This window comes from Lemur catta, chromosome 1 (genome assembly GCF_020740605.2).
Source record: "Lemur catta isolate mLemCat1 chromosome 1, mLemCat1.pri, whole genome shotgun sequence".
Classification (NCBI taxonomy): domain Eukaryota; kingdom Metazoa; phylum Chordata; class Mammalia; order Primates; family Lemuridae; genus Lemur; species Lemur catta.
The window spans coordinates 280,073,090-280,091,730 of record NC_059128.1 but is presented as its reverse complement, the minus strand read 5'-3'; the positions used below and the strand labels follow the sequence as shown (position 1 = coordinate 280,091,730).

The window sequence follows — 18,641 nt, the reverse complement described above, 5'->3', positions numbered from 1 at the left end:
CTGGTCAGTAACCTCACCAATGTCAGAACTCCATTGAGGGGACTTGGAGGGTTGTGGCCTTAATTACAAAAGTGCTTAAACCTCAAGTCCTTATATACTTAGTATGAACATTCTAAACTCTTGACTCAGTTCTCTCTGCCAAAGCTCTGGCAAAGACACCTTAATCTTTCTATTATAATCCTTTCTTAAAGGAGCACTTTTTGAGAATTCCTTCAGGAAGGGCTGAGACGCTTCCAGCGTGGGTGTGGTTTCTAGGTAACTTGTGTGTGAAATCAGTTAAACAGAGATTTGACTCTCGGTGATGTAAAGTTTCAGGCAGACAAGGGATCTTGTTCAAACACCCCCAGTCCACCTCCTCCATGCCGGGGGTGGGGAAGAAAAACTAGGAATCTTACAAGGAGTTTATATAAACAAAATACTTTATTATTTGAGAAAGAAAAGGCCAAATTACATTTTATACTGTAGATGTGTTCATTATCATGCCAAAGGTTTATAAGGACTTTAGTTTCCATAACTATTAGACCGAACCCCATGAAACTGCCATCTTTGTACATAAAAACCAGTCTGATATTGGCAATTTCATGCGGTTCAACCCCACATAAAATGAGACGATGGCCATGATTTCTTTCAGCCACAAGATGTTCCCAGTCACGTGTCTGTTTATATTATAAACAGATGTCCAAGTGATAAATAGGTCCCACTTGAGAAAAACATCCTGTGCTTAAATATACTGGGAACTGTCTTCTGTGGGTATTTTGGCTGAGTTATCCCAGCCCTGGCTGTGCTCCCCAGCTGGCCCTGCCACCCGATTCCTCAGTCTCATCACATGACAATTCTTCAGAGACGTCAGCCAGTGGTCCGAGGCCACACTGCTAGTAAGTAGGAAAGCCTGTCCAGCTTTGAAGCCAACTTGACTGGCTCATGTATGAAGGCCAGGAATACACGACTCAGGTGCCCTTTTGAAACAACTGCAAAAGTCTCCATCTCCAACATTTTCTCCAAATGAATGACCCCAATGCATTCTTTCCCACCTGTGTACCCTCTCTGTGCTTCTGGGTATTCTATGTCCAAGAAAATAAGGGAAAAAAAAACAAAAAGATCTTGCTGTGACACAGCAGAAAGGGGCAGCGTGCTATCCAGACAGTCCCCAAGACACAACAGGTGAACAAAGACGGGACAAATGGTGCTTTGTTCAAGAGGTTTAATAAAGACCCCGCCCCGCCCCCGCCCTCAGCTCTGTACAATCCGTCACTTTACACGGAGCTGAGATAAAAATAAAGCTTTCTTACAAATTACATTTTTTTTTCCAGTGAATTACTTTTGCAGTAAAAATAGCTGCTACATAAATCCCTCCTGATCTCTGAAAAGGAGTCGCATATTTCCAAAAATAGTATTCTTATTTTAATCCTACAGAATAACTTGGGGCACAGGAAGGAAATGGCTGGTTGGCCAGGGACAGGTGAGCTGCTGGAGAAACACAGTTAAACTAAAAAATAAAATATGCTTTGTGTACAAACTGACTTGAAGGCATGCACAGAAGTGGAAAACATATGCCATTTGTCAAGAAAAATACTGCTTTATAGCTTTTGCTTTACAATTAAAGAAGAAAGCAGAGAGGCCAGATGTACCCCCCGATAAGATAATAACATCAGGTTTCTTGTAAAAATTCCCAAAGGTACAAAGTCCTTGCCAGATAACCAAGGCAAAAAACCCATGAAACACAAAAGGCAGGGATTACCTGTCTTCGACCTTATTCCTGTAGGTATATTAAATGTAAATACACACTTTACTTCTCTTAGTCTGCCCTTGGCAGATTAAATCTTTGTAAAATGCCGTATGTGCTACTGAAAAATGAAATAAAACATTGGATATCTGCATTCTTACTTCAAATAGTTATATAATTATTTTAAATTACAATATACAATTTTTGTTAAATAGTACTGTTAGAGGACTTTGAGAACAATTATAAGATTATAATAATATATACAAACTAACTTCTGAAATGGCATGGTTATTTCCTCCCCACCCTCCTGCCCCTCTCAAACAAAGAGGCAGCCTTTGCATTTGCTGTTCTTGGCTGCAAAAGGCAAAAGAAAATTTCGAAAAAATCTGTGTATGTCCACGACAGCCCGCTCCTTTCAGAGTCTCCAACAGCCACAACTGTCCCGCCCCACGGCCTGCTTGGAGCCAGGATGGCTCCCCAGTGCCGCCTCCTCCACCGTTTTCACTGAATAGTATTGTGAGTAGCATCTGCGTGTCAGCAGACCCTAGACTCAGCAGCTGTGCTGTCTCTGCCACGGGGGAGACAGCTTTGTCGAGAGGCAAGGTTTGGGATGAAATAGGCCACGGCTTCTTGGCGACCTCCCTGGACATATTCAAACCCGCCTTTCCTGGGTCCTTGGAGCAGTCAGTCAAGATGAGCTTCCCGCTCACAGTCCACGGGCCTGGGGCCGGCACACGGCGGTGCCGGGGACCTCAGTCCTCCGTGTCTGGCTGGACGCCCAGGATGGCGTGCAGTTCCTCGGGCGTGAACCCCAGCAAGTTCTGGAGGTCACACACAAAGCGGTAAACATAGCGCTTCCCTGACGTCTTATGGATGATGTTCTTGTCGTAATAGTAGCGCAAACCCCGGCTGAGCTTCTCGTAGTTCATCTTGGGCTTATTTTTCCTCTTTCCCCACCGGCGGGCCACCTTTGGTCGACACAGATGGGAAAGAGTCAGGTTCAATTTTGTCAATGAAGAAAAAGCGAACAGACTCTCCTCCCTGATATGACTCTGATGCACACCCACCCCAGAGGACGTGACAACTACAAAAGGACCACGGGAGGTTCAATTTGTCTTTTGACACGTTCGCCAGGGACACTGTGTCCCTTGGCTGTTTCTCTGCACATGGGAGAGAGAGAACACTGGGGAGTGAGGCCCCTGCTCCCTGCCTCCAGCTCTGTCTCAGGGAAACCTCCTGGGAGCCAGGGGTTCAGAGCCAGGAGGCTCCCGAGACAAGGGAACTCCGGGTGTCACCCACCCTCCTGGGTTCTATTCCAACTACTACAATTAACAGCTGCTGGGCGGAATTCTGAACTGTGTGACATAGTCATTCCTCAATGCTCGTTTTCCAGGGGACTTGGGAAGTGACAGATTACACTCCACGGTGCCAGAGACTAAGGGCTTCTCTAGCGCTTTCCTGGAGTAGCTGCTGTCTCATCTGTCCTCAGCCTTCCCCTCCCGCAGAGGCTCCTGGTCCCAACCCTCTGGGACTGGTGCTGGCTCTGCAGAGCTGAGGAGCAGGGAGTCAGCAAGCAGATGGCTGACTGGGGCTACTAGGAGACTCGTCCCCTCATCAGACAATAGCAAACTTCCTAAGGCACTTTAAGACGGTCAGGAGGGAACCTTAGTTTGTAGCTTGGGCTTTTTGATCCGACAACAGACCAAGACAGGGACATCTGCGTGAGGTCTATGTATGTGGGGTACCCGGGGGACATCACAGACATTTATCACCAAGCAATGACTCCACCTCCATGTTCCCAACACTCATGTAGAAAGATTCTCATCGCACTCAGGAATCCGTTCCTGGACCCAGAGAACTGAATCTTTGAACCCAATGAGATGAGTAAGGTTTTAGAGCACACAGATCTCCCGAGGCTCTGGCCATACCTCGTCAGGGTCAGCAAGCTTGAACTCCCATCCGTCCCCTGTCCAGCTAATGAATGACTGGCAAGATTTGTCTGAGAGCAACTCCAGGAGAAACTGCCACAGCTGAATAGGTCCACTTCCTGCGGGGAGAGGGAGACACATCATACCTTTCTATAGACTTAAAATACAAAAGCAAGGCTTTAATGTCCTAGTTCCACAAGCTGATTTGAGAACGCAGACCCCACTCTCTGGAAGGGTTCCAACGTGAAGGTGGAGCTAAGGCATGGGCGACACCACTAAACGCTTAACGGGCTGAGGCTGGACCCCAAACGGGTTCTTCCTCCACACCTCCCACTCCTGGGAAAGAGGGTTGCTCGGCCAAGGCACTCTTCCCTTCCACTGCTGGGTTTGTTCTTTCTGGAAGAAGGTTCGGGGGCCATCAACTCTTGGCATTAAAATTCCTCATCCTATTTAATCGTTCCTCATGTGAAAACCTTCAGGGTTTATTTCTAGAAACGCCCAGTGGGGCAGGATGGGGGCAGCTGAAGGAGCATTCCATCACAGAAAGAAAGAGGCATGTCATTCGTGGGATCCCATGCTGCCACCTCCCTGCCAAGTGACTGTGTGCGAATTGCCTAATGGCCCAGTTTACTCAAGAGCCACATGGGGTAAGACCTGTTGCCTCCCAGCCTCCGCCTGGAGAAGCGCTTTGCCAGCGCTGCTGGCGGACCCTTGCTTGACTGGTATTGAGAACGGCCAGCTGTGAGGTAGGTATCGTCACAGCCCTGTTTTAAAGATGAGGAAGGTGCGACTCAGAAGACAGGTGCCTGGTCCTGGATCACACACCCATCACCAGGAAGGGGCGAGAAGCCTGGCCCTTCCGACCCTAAGCCCAATCTCTTTCCACCAAAGAGCTCTTCCCTCAAAACGCAGCGGCCGTCACCTACACAGCTTTGCTCTCAAGCACAAAGCACAGGCATTCTGGAACCAGAGCTGTGTGACCACAGAGGCCGCCTATCTCTGAGCCAATTCCCCATCTGTAAAATGGGTTCACATCACCCCATGCTGGGCTGTCCCGGGAACAACAGACCACATGCCTAGTTAACCAGGCAGAGCTGGCAGCGATAAAGGGCAAACAACATTACTGTTAAAATGGAAACACCAATGCTATGGCTGTTTATTTCCTTAGCAGGCCCTGAACTTCTAGGTATGAAAACTGTAATAGTTTTCACACACTGTATATTTGAATACATTTACACAGGTTTTTTTAGACAGAAAAAAATGAATACCTAAGCATCCTTATTTTAACCTATCTGATTTTTTGAAGTAGTTATATTTTTTTAATCCACAGAGGCTCCATATGGTCAGATTATGGGACCAAAAAAAAAAAAAAAAAAAAAAAGCACATTTAAGGACACAGAAAGCAATGAAAACAAAAAGTCTCAGTATTTTTGCCAAAGGACTGGAAATATCTGGGTTCTAAAAACAGCTTTAATATTTGTCCCCTCCCTAGAATAGCTTTCACCCAAACCTTAAAAATAAGAGTATATGGATTTTAGAAGCAAGAAAAGGTAAACAGTGCTCGTATTATGAGAGGCTGGCTCTGCGGCCCCTCCCTGTGCCAAATGGCATTCTTTGAGATTCCTGGAGTGGGTGAGTCAGGGCTGAAGACTCCCTGGGCCATGTCCTCTGTGCCTCCTCCTCTTTAGAACACCCAGGTGGCGCAGCAGCCTGTCCATCTCCTCCCCTCCACCGGGCTCTGTGTACGCGACAACTCCCGCAAGGTTGGCCTTTTTAGAATTCAGGGGTACAGCAAGCCACATACAAAATGTGGAGTGTGGACACAACGTGCCTCACCTGGAAACACCCTCAGTAAACACGGTGCTATGGCCAGGCAGGAAACGGGGGACAGGACTCAGGAGACCGGGTGGCCAGGCTCCCGGAGTCACACACTCACCTGTGAAGCCGGCCAGCACGGCTGCAGGAATAACTGGTTTGCCTTGCTCCACTGGGTCGCTCCTCTCTTGGATGTAATCCTTGAAGGACATGGTCGGTTTATTGAGGCAGAGAGACTGGCTGCAGTCGTCTTCGAAGCTCTCAAAGGACGGCACCCGCTGCACATCCAGCAAGGATGACTGGCTGTTCCAGGACTGCAGCAGCGAGTCCGAGCTCTCGAAGCTGTCGGTGCCGTTCTCAGAGGAGTCGTGGTCTTTGGGCTTCCCTGGCAAAGACAACCAAACACATGCTGTGACTGCTCCAGGCTCGGAAGTGGTCCAGTGCTATTGAGCACTAACCGCAAGGTGGTCTTGGGCTCGACCACGGTATCACTGCCTACTGCCCCCAGTGCCCCCTAGATGAATGTCAGACGTAATGATGAGCAAATGACAAACCCAAAGGAAAACACACTGCAGATCCCATCTATGTGACATTCAAGAACAGCAAAAACTAATCCATGATCATGAAAGTCGGAATGGTTTCCTTCTGGGGTGGGGATGCTACTGACGGGAAAGAGGTACGCAGGAGCCTCTGGGCTGCTAGAAAGTTCTCCATATCCACCTAGACGGCTCTGACACTGCTGGAGCTACATGCACAAGTTCAACCAGTTGTACGGCCTGAGAGTTATTTGTGCACTGTATATATGTCACCACTCCATAAAAAGAAATCTGTCACATTCCTGCAAAGTCTCCAAAAAATACCCCATTGGGAAGAGGAATCTGGCCCCAAGAACAAGGCTGTGCCTTATCTACTCAACATCCGTAGGGCCCAGACCAGTGCGAGAAACACGCTAGGCGTGTGCTTGCTGAAAAGGCACTCGGAACACAGGCCAGTGCCTTGACCTCCTCCAGGGGCTGAGAACAGGACACATTGATTAAACAGTTCATTATCACTGTCTGACGGCAGCTCTCAGAATCAATCCAACAGCTGAAAGATGCTTCCTATCTTACCGGAATTGTTGGCGAGCAAGTTCAAGTTGCTGGCCGGGAAGTCCTGCCTGAGGGAACAGTAGCTCATGCTGACGGTGTCGAGCCGAGATTTGGGGAACACCTGAAACTCCTGCTCGGAACTGAGCATGCTGGGCGCTGACGCTGGACACATGCCGTCCAGGAGGCTGCCTTTAGGGTAATTCGGGGTCTGCACGCCATAGGGTGCCTGCTCCACGCCAAAACCTGGAACACACAATCGGACAGCAGAGTCCTTGAAGTCAGTATTAACATGATAACCAACCCCTCAGGGCCATCACAGGTGATCACTCTGCACACATGCTCCAGCCCCCTGCAAAGCCTCGGCAAGGACGTGGGTGGGCAGTTTGTCACTAAGTCCTCTTCTTTCCAAACCACTCATCTGCTTAACCAATAAGCCCACTGCCAAAATGACTGCTGCCCCTGGAGCCAGCAGGGCTCAGTGTGCATATTTCTGTGGCTCCAGTGCTTTCGTGTGACCCTCAGAATGACAGGGCTCACTGGCCATTAGCTTTGAGGTTTAGAGAGACTAAGTGATTTGTCACACAGTATGTGATTTGTATGGAGCAGAACTGGGCCATGGAACCCTGTATTCTGATGAAAAGCCCATCTTCTTCCTTCTCCGCCTTCAGGGAATAACTCACTTTCTGGAAGCAAAAGGAAGCTCTCTTACTTTGACTCAGGCTCAGGCAAGCAGAGGGTCTCCCACTGTGCCACGTTTAGCAAGACCTTCTGAGCAGCGAGCCCCACGGTGGGGTGGAGGGACGGGCTTCACCTGGCCTAGATGGTGGAGCTTGGGCCATCGAGGAAGCAGAAAGTGCCACCAAAGCACACTGTTCCGATGACCTTCCCACACTACTCAGGAAGCCCACCCCTCGGCCTGCCCGCTCCAGCACCAGCAAACAGAAAGACCCCGATTCCATGACAGCTCTTTAAACTCCTAAGTTCAGTGCAAATTTACAGTGGCTTCCAACACACTTTCTGTGCCTGCCACCTCTTGTTGGTTACAGTAGATTAACATCTGGTGACCACAGCCATCAGCTCACTGCTGCATTCTGCTCCTTGGTCTATAAATTGCTTAGACCACGGCTAACAGCACTGACCAATGGGTAGATCACCTGAACCACTTATGAGATTTACAATTTTCTAGTGGCAATATTAAAAAAGCAAAAAGAAACAGGTGAAGTTAATTTTCTTATAATATTTTACATGATCTAACATAACAATTACATTTCAATACGTAATCAATGTTCAAAATTATCAAGGAGATATTTTACGTTCTTGGTTTCGTGCTAGGACTTCCAAATCCTGTGTGCATTATATTCTTACTACACATCTCAATGTGTATGGGCCACATTTCAACTGCTCAGCAGCTCAACACCCACGTGGGGCCACTCCATGGGACAGCACAGGTCCAGGTGGCCCCCGCAGGCACCTCCATTAGAGAGTCCAAGTCTAACTTAAGACCAAGCTCCTAAGGGCAGACTCGACTGCACTGACCTAATGTGTTACTGTTAATCCAGTGAGGAACTGAGTTGAGGTGTGAATTTTCTTCATATTGGTCTTCTGTCTTTTCTTGGTTTTCTGAAAAAAAGACACAGGAGACATAAGATGGCCGAGCTAGATAAAAACTACTTATAAGAAGAAACTTACTTCCTGAATTACTGTTTTCTGGTTATTTCAGAGACTAAAAGCATTCAGCGCTTCACATGTCACCTTATGGTGCTCCACAACACTATATATCTTTTTCAAAGAACTAGAGGCAGCAACACATTTTTCCAGTAACCAGAATAAATTTTCCAAAATGAATGATGTCACTGGCACAGTTAAATTTTCTATCATAAAATTTGGAAGCTCTAGATTGTGCATTTAATTCATTCATGTATTCAAGAAGTAGTTAAATACTTATGAAGTCTCTGTTCCAGAGACTGGGAATTCAGGGGATTAATAAAATGGACACAGTTCCTGCCCCATGAGGCTTCAGGTCCCAGAGCTTCCAACCCTGACAGTTTGTCCAGGGTGCGGCAAAGGCTTCGGTGTGGTGGGAGTCTGCCACGGTGGACACACGTGCCCAAGGACGTCGAGAGGGAAAAGATCTGTGCCCTGGGTAAGGTTGCCTGCTATGAACACACTACAAACCACGCGCAGACCCCCAAATCCAAGTACACACAGACTCACATGCCCAAGTAATGGCAAAAAAGGCCCAATGTGGCAATAAACAGATTCACCAGAAACTAGTTAGACAACACTTGTACAAGTTCAGGAAAATTTGGGGGTCTTTAAAAACAAGTTTCCCTGGCCCTCAGAAGCCATCACTAAAACGCTGGCAGTTGAACTCTAGGTCTTTCTGAGATTCTGGGTCTATAGGAGATGTTGAGACTAGGTGTGTTTAAAATCAATTAAGTGAGGAATATTTCCCTGAACTCAACAAACAAGCTAATTTTCTTGTATTTTTAATTTAAATGGTCCTCACTGCAACTTTCTTTCTTTTTTAACTCAATGTATTTTAAACATTGGTCTCACTGCTCTTTTCAGTTCTGAATTAAGACTTTCTCTACCTTTGGTGGAATTTCTATCGATCAATGGCCAGTTTCTGTATCTGTCAGTGTGTAAATATATATCAATTAACTACTTGCTTGTTTAAAAACACAAGTCCCCTCCCCAAAACTCTCTTTGTTGGATTCCATTTGGGCTTAGGAAAATTTACTATAAAATTGACAGTTTATCTGAGTAAAGGCTCCCTTTCATTAAAGCTGACTTATTTCTTTTGTTTCTATAAGGTGAACTCACAAAACATAGGAATTCCTGCTGGCCTACATAGCTGAGTCAACATGGACTCCCATGACAAACTGTCTGGCAACAGCGAACGAGTTAGTGACTAAGGCTACTGCCTTGTGGCTATACTTGATGCTAAACACACACACACACACACACACACACACACACACACACACACGAACTTAAGTGGAATACAAATCTATAAACACCGCCACGTATCTGACTCACTTGAGTGGCATTTTGAGGCAATTTACTCTGTACCATTTGAAATGCCAACCCTGAGGTTGAAGAACAATCATTACTTTTCCCTGCCACAGCTCACCCTGGACAAGGGCGCAAGTCATGCAGCTGGTACCTTTGATCATCTGCTCCAGATGTTCCCAGAGAATGTCGCCCACGAAGTCAGGTGCCAGCTCCAGAAAGCGCTCCTTGCCAAGGTTACACAACACCTGGCCATTCATGCCGAACCTCTGGAGATTTACGTTCACCAGGCTGAACTCGTTGGTTGCCCAGAGAAGCCACTGGCATACTTGTTGCTCGCTCCACAGCCAAGGGTCTGGCAGGAGGCAAGGAAAGATGGAGCACACACGGTGAAAAACATGCAAAGGCAGTGGGACCAGAGTCACCCCTAATTTATTCACTAAGTCCAGGCACAGCAGAAGCAGTGAAATGAGCAAGACAGCATCATGATGCGACCCAGGCAAACCCTAAGACACTAACAACTCCTTCTAATATTGACACAATGAGCGCTAGATGAAGCCGTCGGCTGACGGGGTTGAAATAGAAACCGGCTCAGGTTAACTACACTGATGCTACTCTTTGCAAGATACCCCAAGCAAAAGCTTAAAAAAATCAGTCAAGATCAGACAACTGCAGTCAAATTCGTTCTAGTACTACGCAGGCTCACGGGAGCAGCACTTACTCTTTGGAATGCCCAGGCGACGCTGCTCCTTTTTGAAGCCACTGAAGGTAGCTTTTAAGGCCTGACTCATCACAGCCTTGCTGCATGGAGTTAACAAAGGCAATTCACAGTTGGTCGAGTCTGCAAAGAAAACCCACAGGTGCATTAGGACTTCAGGTTGACAATATCAGGTGGGGATTGGGGAGAGCAATCCTAGTTTTCGGGCAAGAACAATTCTGATCCTAAACGGTGTCATGAATCCTTAAAAGAAAATATATAAGTTGTATTTATATATAATTATATAAAATGTATAAATATTAAAAACTTTTTTGACTATAATTTAGAAAATATTATACATCTCACAGTTATGCTTACGAAAAAAATTTAAATAAAACTTATTCTACTTTGCAAGGCTCATAAAGCAGTTATACATAGGTAAAATTTCTAAGTATATTTTAAAATTTTATACAATGAAAGGAACTGCATGCTTTTTGGTCAAAAGGCTTAAAGGGATCGTCAACGTGTCATTTGGAAGTTACTTCCATTAAACCGAGCAGCAGGCAGAGACCTTAGGACAACAAGAACCTGCAGCACTGTAAAGTAGCACACCTTCACTTTTTATTGAAAACCAATCTCTAGATACCCTCAGCGATTTCAAGAATGATAAATGACTGTCACAAGATGTTGTGCTTATGCAAGCATATGTGTTTTAATTAATTTTCTGGGCTATATTTTCTAGCACCTACTTCATATGACAAAGTAATCTTTGGAATGTTTCCAACTAATAACTCTACCACAGTAATTGCAGAGACATTATCTGATCTGCTATTCCTCTAAAAAGAATAAACAATGACATTAAGAATTACAGAAATACATACAGACGGGTAAAGATTACAAAGAAGAACGTGTTGCCCCAAAACTCTGGGCAGTGGAGATGATTTAACTAGTGATGTGAACCCAGAATTAAAAGTTGGGGTGCATTTGAATGTCCATTATTTTCTGTCTGTTTTGCAGAGTAGAGCATGGAGATGCTTGCTCATGTTGAAAACATCCACAATGGAAATCTCAGGGGTTCCCCGCAGTTTACTAACAGCAGCATCCGGCACTGGAGACAGAATCACCATTGTCACACAAATAGAAAACTGCCTTCACCCAGGTCTGGGGCATCTATCTGACTCTTCATACCACAGATTCAAGATATCAACATTCATCCCTGACAACTGTCATTTCTTTATTAACTGAACTACTTAGGGAAATCACACACAATTTGTCAAGTCTAAGGAACAAATTACCATGAGAAATGGAATCCAAGCCTGTTGGCACTTCTTGGAGTGTTTGCTCTTCATTTAGTGAGGGGAAAACAGCAAAAAGGGACCCATCAAAAGTGTCAAAGGCTGGCTGGCGCTGCAACAACAGATGCAAAAGAAAACAAATATAGTATTAAAACTATTTAATTACCTATATTTAAAGTGATCCATGGGTAATCTTACAGACATACCCTGACTAAACTGGCAATTATGAAGCAACACATGGAACCAACCACTGAGTACTCAAAACAGACTTCTAAAATGGTCAAAGTGACCAAAATTATTCCATTTTACTCTGGATTATTTAAGTAACCTCACAGTCAGAATGACTGGGAATTTATTTTAGTGGCCTAACCCACTTAAATCAATAAATTAAATAAACAAATCTAAAAATAACAGAATCTTGGAACAGTGCTGGAAGGAACCTCAGAGACCCCCTTCTCCAAATGCCTGGCCCTGTTACACGGGAGAAATTCAATCAGGCCTTGTGTAACAAAAATGACCCTTGACAAGGCAGCAGTTTGAGTGCAATGCAGTTAAAAGAAAAGCCAAATGATGGGATAAAAATTGAAAATCAAATGATGAAATAAACCACTCTAGCTTTGGAAGCTTTTATCTTGAAATGTTTACCATGAAACAACTTGACTGAAACTAGAGATGTTTTTCCTCATCAATTCTAGGGGTTCAGAAAATAGTAATACATGAAAAAATTCCTTAACAAGTTTCATTTTATAAAAAGTAAAGTATATTCAAAAGAAGCCCCCAAATCACCTACTAAGGGGAAAGATTTCCAAAGGAAATAGGTTTAAAGTTAAATTAAACTATCCACAATTGAGGGGAAAGAAAAGGTGATAAACATAAAAGGACAAAACCTCATACTGTGTCGATTTCTCATCATTTCATATAACATTTATGAAAGAAATAGCTTTTAATGTAAGGCTCATTTAATTTACAGATAACATCTTCATTCATTATTGCTTAATTTGTTGAGGACAATGTGGAGAAAGGTTATATTTTTCCAACATAAGCTGGAAATCCCATGTTATGTGTAATACAGTGACCCATCTGTTGACTCATCAATAAAAAAATGTGTAACACATCTACAGATAAAATTGGTTTGTGTGCTTTCTTTTTTAGAATTGCAGAACAATAAATGACGCACTACAAGAGGGCAGGCCTCAGCTGGAGCGCAGCCCAAGAAACCCAAGACAATGATAACCGCTGCCTGGGATCCAGGAGGGGGAACCCACCAAGTAAGCAAGTGCAAAATACTCATCTGAATTCATAAACTGTTTTATTGCAGAGCTAATTTTGGCGAAACATCTCATAAACTTTAAAAATTCCCACCAGCATCGCCCATGCAACTAAGAAATGCCTTTCCTGACTGTAACTTTTTTTAAAAAAAAATCAGGAAGCCAAAGAACAATAACAAATCCGTTCTTTGTATTTCAACACATCAATGTGAGCAACGACTATTTCTTCTCCATATCCATAAATCACATAGGTATCATTAAATTAATTGAATTCATAGAAGGATTTTTCTTAAGGGTGTGGTTTCAACTATTAATACCATAATTTCTTATACTGTTTCTGCCACACTTAAAATGTCTGGCCAAATCAAACAAGAAAACTCACTAGTCTGAAGTTTGGTGACCTTTATACAACTCCAGAAAGGTGTGTGCCAAGTTTTGGCTCTTTGGGCTCCATCAGACAAATAACCTCAATAATGATTTACAAAGCAAAATATAACAGATCAGAGAGGGAACATCATTGTGCAAGACACTAAGGAAGCCAATCTCAAATCACTGCTTCTGAAACATGTTCACTATATAATGCTGAAAACAATCAAATCCTGCCGTCACAAGTAGAGAAGGCAAATGGGAGATTACCAGTTTGTGCTACTAAAGAATGTTCCCGAAAGGAATTATGATAGAAACTACATAAAATTTGTTTATGCAGCAGAGAAGGCTCTTTCATCTTTAAACTGTTTCTATGGTTTATATAAACAGGCCCGCTTGTTCGCTGCACAGTAAGAGCAGGCTACTAACACCACCACACCACAGGCACTGTCCCTTCTGATGGAAGGCGCAGCAGCTGCTGGGTCTGTCTGCCTCTTCTAAGCACTTTCATTTCAGTTCTTAAACAACCTTCCCATCATTCCAGGAAACCCCTGGGTGGACAGGAAAGGCAGTACAGATAGCCTTACCAGCTGTTTTATAGAGAAACTCATGATTTTCACCTTGGAAGGACCCTCAGAAATAAACTACAAAGGCCTCTCTATGTATGAATTAAATAGTTCCATATCTTGGAGCACAAGTAGAACAAGCAGCAAGATACCCATTCTACAGACTAGAAAACCGAGGCCCAGAGCAAGAAAGCAAATGGTCTAGATCACACAGCCAGCAAATTAAAAAGCTAGAGCTAGAACCAGTCTTCTTGGACCCAACCCATTGTTTATTTTCCTACAGATCAAGTTTTCCATTTTTTCAAAAAACTTTAATACTTGCTCACTCACCTTGAGTGTCCCCCGGTAACCATTAGCCACAGGGGCCACCTGGTCCATGTTCTTGATCCCAAAATCATTCATCTTAAAAAAGAAAAAGAAAGAAAGAGTCAAAGAAGCAACAAATTAAGCACATTTTAAAGAAGCCATCATTGCTGGCATTGAGACTGAGGTTTACAGCTAACAGGTAATTCAAAGCTGAATGCCGGGAATTCTTATTTAAAAGGCTTTCCTCCCAAAGGTCTCAAGAGGAAAGCATTTCTCAGTAGAACAAAGGCGCATGCAATTTAGGTAATTAAATAATAATGCTGATTCCCCACAGAATTCCATTTAGATGTGAGATACACAGATAAAGTCACTTTCTGGCTGGCTGCTCAGGGCCTCCCAGCTGGGTTCGCAGAGTCACAGAAGCCCCCCTCTCCTCTCCAAGCTGTGAGAAGCACAGGCCCAGGGAGGGAATCAAAGCCAGAACTTAAGACCAAACGCTGCTGCCTGGTTCCAGATCCCCTCACTTTGAGTACAGAGCTCAAAACATTGGCCGGGCGTGGTGGCTCACGCCTGTAATCCTAGCACTCTGGGGGGCCGAGGCGGGCAGATCGCTGGAGGTCAGGAGTTTGAGACCAGCCTGAGCAAGAGCGAGACCCCTGTCTCTACTAAAATAGAAAGAAATTATATGGACAACTAAAAACATATATAGAAAAAATTAGCTGGGCATGGTGGCGCATGCCTGTAGTCCCAGCTACTCAGGAGGCTGAGGCAGAAGGATTGCTTGAGCCCAGGAGTTTGAGGTTGCTGTGAGCTAGGCTGACGCCACGGCACTCTAGCCTAGGCAACAGAGTGAGACTCTGTCTCAAAAAAAAAAAAAAAAAAAAAAATTTCTGGCTTTGTGTGTTGCTTAGCTGTGTATTTCTTCAAGAGGAAGTGATTCCAAATACGGATCTGTCTTGCTTCCTCTGGTTGAGTCTTATCATACAAGACCTGCGCTGACCAATGTGGCAGCCCCCAGTCACCCGTGCCCACCAAGCACTTGCTAAGTGGCTAGTTAGTGTGGACCGACAAATACACATTAGATGTCAAGGATTCAGTAGAGAAAATACTTCAATAATTTTTACATTTACTATATGTTTACATGGTATTTTGAATACATTAGGTTAATTTGAGATACACTGAAACCAATTTCATCTGTTTTACTATTTTTAACATGGTTATTAGAAAATTTAAAATCACACGTGGCTTGCAACTGGGACAATGCTATAATAGCCTGAAAAATTATTTGGGGCCCTAAAATGTAATTGTTTGGCCAGGTGGGTTACATATTAATAAGAAAGGTATTTATATAATAGCACCAGATTTTTTTAATTTTTTAAAAAACGGTGACTAAAATTCACTTTCAAATAACCTGGGTTAGCACAAATGAGACTAATGTTCACCTCGCCCTGAGCCCTCCCTGCTTCAGGACTACAGAACTGAAGGCCGACATTTGGCAAAGCTCCAGGGGTTACCCCTAAACCCAGGCTGTGCTCCCACCTGTTACAACCAAGAACTCTGAGGAATTAAAACACTGTTCAACTGATAGAATTTACTGGAGGTGGCAAATACCACATTCTCATGGAACTATTTAACAAAAGTTTGTGTTTTCTGTTTTCTCTTTATGATCAACATTATGGCCGAACCAGACCTTCCAACAACCCCTTCCAACAGCCCCACCACCCAACCACACACACACACACACACACACACCCTGGCTAAAAGGCAGCAGGGGAGGAAAGAGGCTGTTCAAACGCTCAGAGTGCAGGTAAAGGTCAGGGCAGACAACAGAGGATGGTAAGCACTGCCAATAATAGTCCTAGGAGAGGCGAGAGGAGGAGCTGTCCTGGATCAAAAGTGGCCACGTTTGTTCAGAATCTCCACTTAGTAGATTATGTCACCCACATTCACTGGAGAATCAATATTCCCTCCTACTGATGGCTGCCACTGCCAGAATGCCTAGTCACTAAGGCTAGCCCTGTGCTGGGGACTGTATACTCCCATCTCATCGAATCTTCCTGCATCCTTGAGGGTACACGTTATACTCTCTTACAGTGCAACAAGTAACTGAGGCCCTTAGCAACATGGAGTAACCTGCTCAGGATCACAAAGCGACCACAGGGGCCACTACGAGGCAAGGTGGAGATCAAACCTCAGTTGAACCTGGCCCCAAATCCTCAGTTCCCGAACTGTGCCAGGAGAACACGAATGGATAGAAATTGACCCTTCCCTGCCATATTGTGATGGAGCGGAGAGCACACAATTATCACTAGACCAGATGCTACCCTCTGCAATGCAAGATGCTCCTTAGCTTAGAGCTCCATGGCACATATCTGGGTGAATGAAATAAGTCCTGTTACCTGTTGATTAAATAAATAAACAAGCTTCAAACAGAAAGCTAAAATGATAGACATCTTGGGTGTTGCCAATCATCTATCCACATCGGGATGGGTCAGCTCTTTTTCTTCCTTCGGTTTGCAGACTCCTTGCTGACTTTATTCTGCTTTTCAGCTTCTCAGAGATGGGCAGAGAATGGATGTGGAAGGCAATGGAAAAGCTTCGCCTGCTTTTGTGTACAAATACCAGGAGAAAAGGCAGCCTACCACTCCCACATAAAGAGCTGTAATTACTAGCTACAGAATAGAATTCTTTTGTTGTCCAGCTTTTAATGAGTTTTGTAAAAACCACGTAGAATTAAAGTGCTCTACTAAATGGTTTCAGGCAGACACACAACTAATCAAATTTAAGTTTCTTATTTTACTCAGCATAGCTTGTTAGGTGGTAGACAAGCCAAGTTTTTCCATATAAATCAATTTCAAGTTTAGGTCCTTTCCGTATTGCCGTGTGATCTGCTTTTGAAAAATGGCAGAAATGTTAAGAGCTGAGAATGGTTAAACTGTAGAACAAGGAGAATTTGCCTGACAACAGTACTCTTATTGGAACAAGTAATCACTTATGTAAGATCAAAGCTGAGGTTTTTATTTAGGTAAATTTGGAAAAAAAAAAAAACCACCCCAAACCTGTAACACTTTTGAAGGTTGGTTTGCTTTTTTTGCTTTGAAAGCGATCAGTTTAGAGAGATGAATGACTAATCCCAGAAATGAGTATTTGAATATTTCCCTGCGGGACGCACGGTGCGAACATTTACTGTACTGTGATATTACTCGGAATTTTAATAAACCTTAACGTGGAGATTTATCTCCCTGATTGGCGGTAGTGTGGGCAGATAACCCACGGGCGCTTCCACCGTATGGAACAAACAATCTCTTACTGGTGAATTAAAATAAATTACTCCCATCCCAAAGAGGATTGCTCATTTCTTTACTTTCTAAATAAGCAGCACGTCAGCTACTATTTTAGGCTTCCCTGAAATTGAGTACAGGCTAACATAAAAGGTTTCCTGCGCTTAACAAATAAAAATAAAATAAAAAACATACACAATCCAAACACACACGCAAACGCTCACGGTTACCCCTTCATTCAAATGCTTTATGAGAGAGAAAATCAAAGCAGCCCAGCGCGCGCAGGTCCCCATTTCCGACAGGTTCCCTCCGCTCCCCTCGCAGGACCCAGGCGCCCCGGGCCGGGTGCTGGACCTGACGGAGCAGGTGACCCGCGCCCGGCAGGTTTTCGCAGAGCCGCAGCCTCCTAGAGTCTGTGACGCCGGGAGCCCCAGATCCCTCGGGCCGGCGCCGCTCCCGCAAGTCACCCCCGAGCCCAGGTGACGCCGGGGCCACATCGGACACCCTCTCCTGTGCCCCCAGCCCCTTCGCGGAATCAGGTCCCCGGGGCGCACACCGGGCAGGAACCCCCCACCCCCCACCAGGCCCGCGTTTCCTTTTATAAACAAAAGCAAGTGAAACAAGCCCGCGCGCCCAGCCCGCGCCCGCCGCTCGGCGACCCAGGGGGCAGCGACCCCAGCGCGCAGGGCCCCGGCCCGCCCGCCACCCTAGGGGGCCGCTACCGGTAACCGGAACTCCGACGCGCGACCCCCGAGTCCCCGGGCGGCCGCCACCCCCACCCGGACCCTGCCGCAGCCCGGGGTCTGGACATCGGTGTCCCACGCCCCCGCCCGAGCTCTGCGTGGCGCTCCTCGGGGCTCGCTCTTACCGCTGCGGGCAGGCCCGGCGCGCGGTCCGGCGGCGGCTGCTCGGGGCCCGCGGCTCCTCGGTGCGCGCCGGGCGAGGGCGAGGGCGAGGGCGAGCGCGGCGTGGCGCGGGCCGGGCTGGGCGCTCGGGGAGGCCGGACGCGGGCCGGGCGGCTGCGGGCTCTCGGGACCTGGCTACACCGCGCTTGGCCGCCGCTGGAGGAAGTAACCGGCCCGGCCCCTCCGCACCGCGCTCTTCAGGAGTGGGGGGAGGCGGGAGGAGGCAGGAGGGAGGGAAGGGAGGAGGGCGGAGACGAGGGGGCCGAGGAGGAGGAGGCCGGGGGCGGGGCGGGGCGGGGGCGGAGCCAGCTCCTTCCGGCCCGGCTCTCCGCGGCCGCCGGCTGCCCCGGGCTCCGGCCCCGGCTCTGCGTCGAGCTCGGTCCCCAGC

The 18,641-nt window shown here is 46.0% G+C and overlaps 1 protein-coding gene across 1 annotated transcript; it reads right to left on the bottom strand.

Moving 5' to 3' along the window:
- Window positions 1–401: 401 nt before the first annotated feature.
- Window positions 402–18,304, bottom strand: ETS2 (ETS proto-oncogene 2, transcription factor). Its single transcript, XM_045540681.1, has 10 exons — window positions 18,217–18,304; window positions 14,092–14,163; window positions 11,562–11,673; window positions 10,291–10,410; window positions 9,724–9,924; window positions 8,091–8,174; window positions 6,576–6,797; window positions 5,588–5,851; window positions 3,652–3,770; window positions 402–2,691 (listed from the first exon to the last, which is right to left on the bottom strand). Exons 2-10 carry the CDS (start codon window positions 14,161–14,163, stop codon window positions 2,476–2,478), a joined length of 1,410 nt encoding a protein of 469 aa, XP_045396637.1. The 5' UTR covers window positions 18,217–18,304; the 3' UTR covers window positions 402–2,475.
- Window positions 18,305–18,641: the final 337 nt, after the last annotated feature.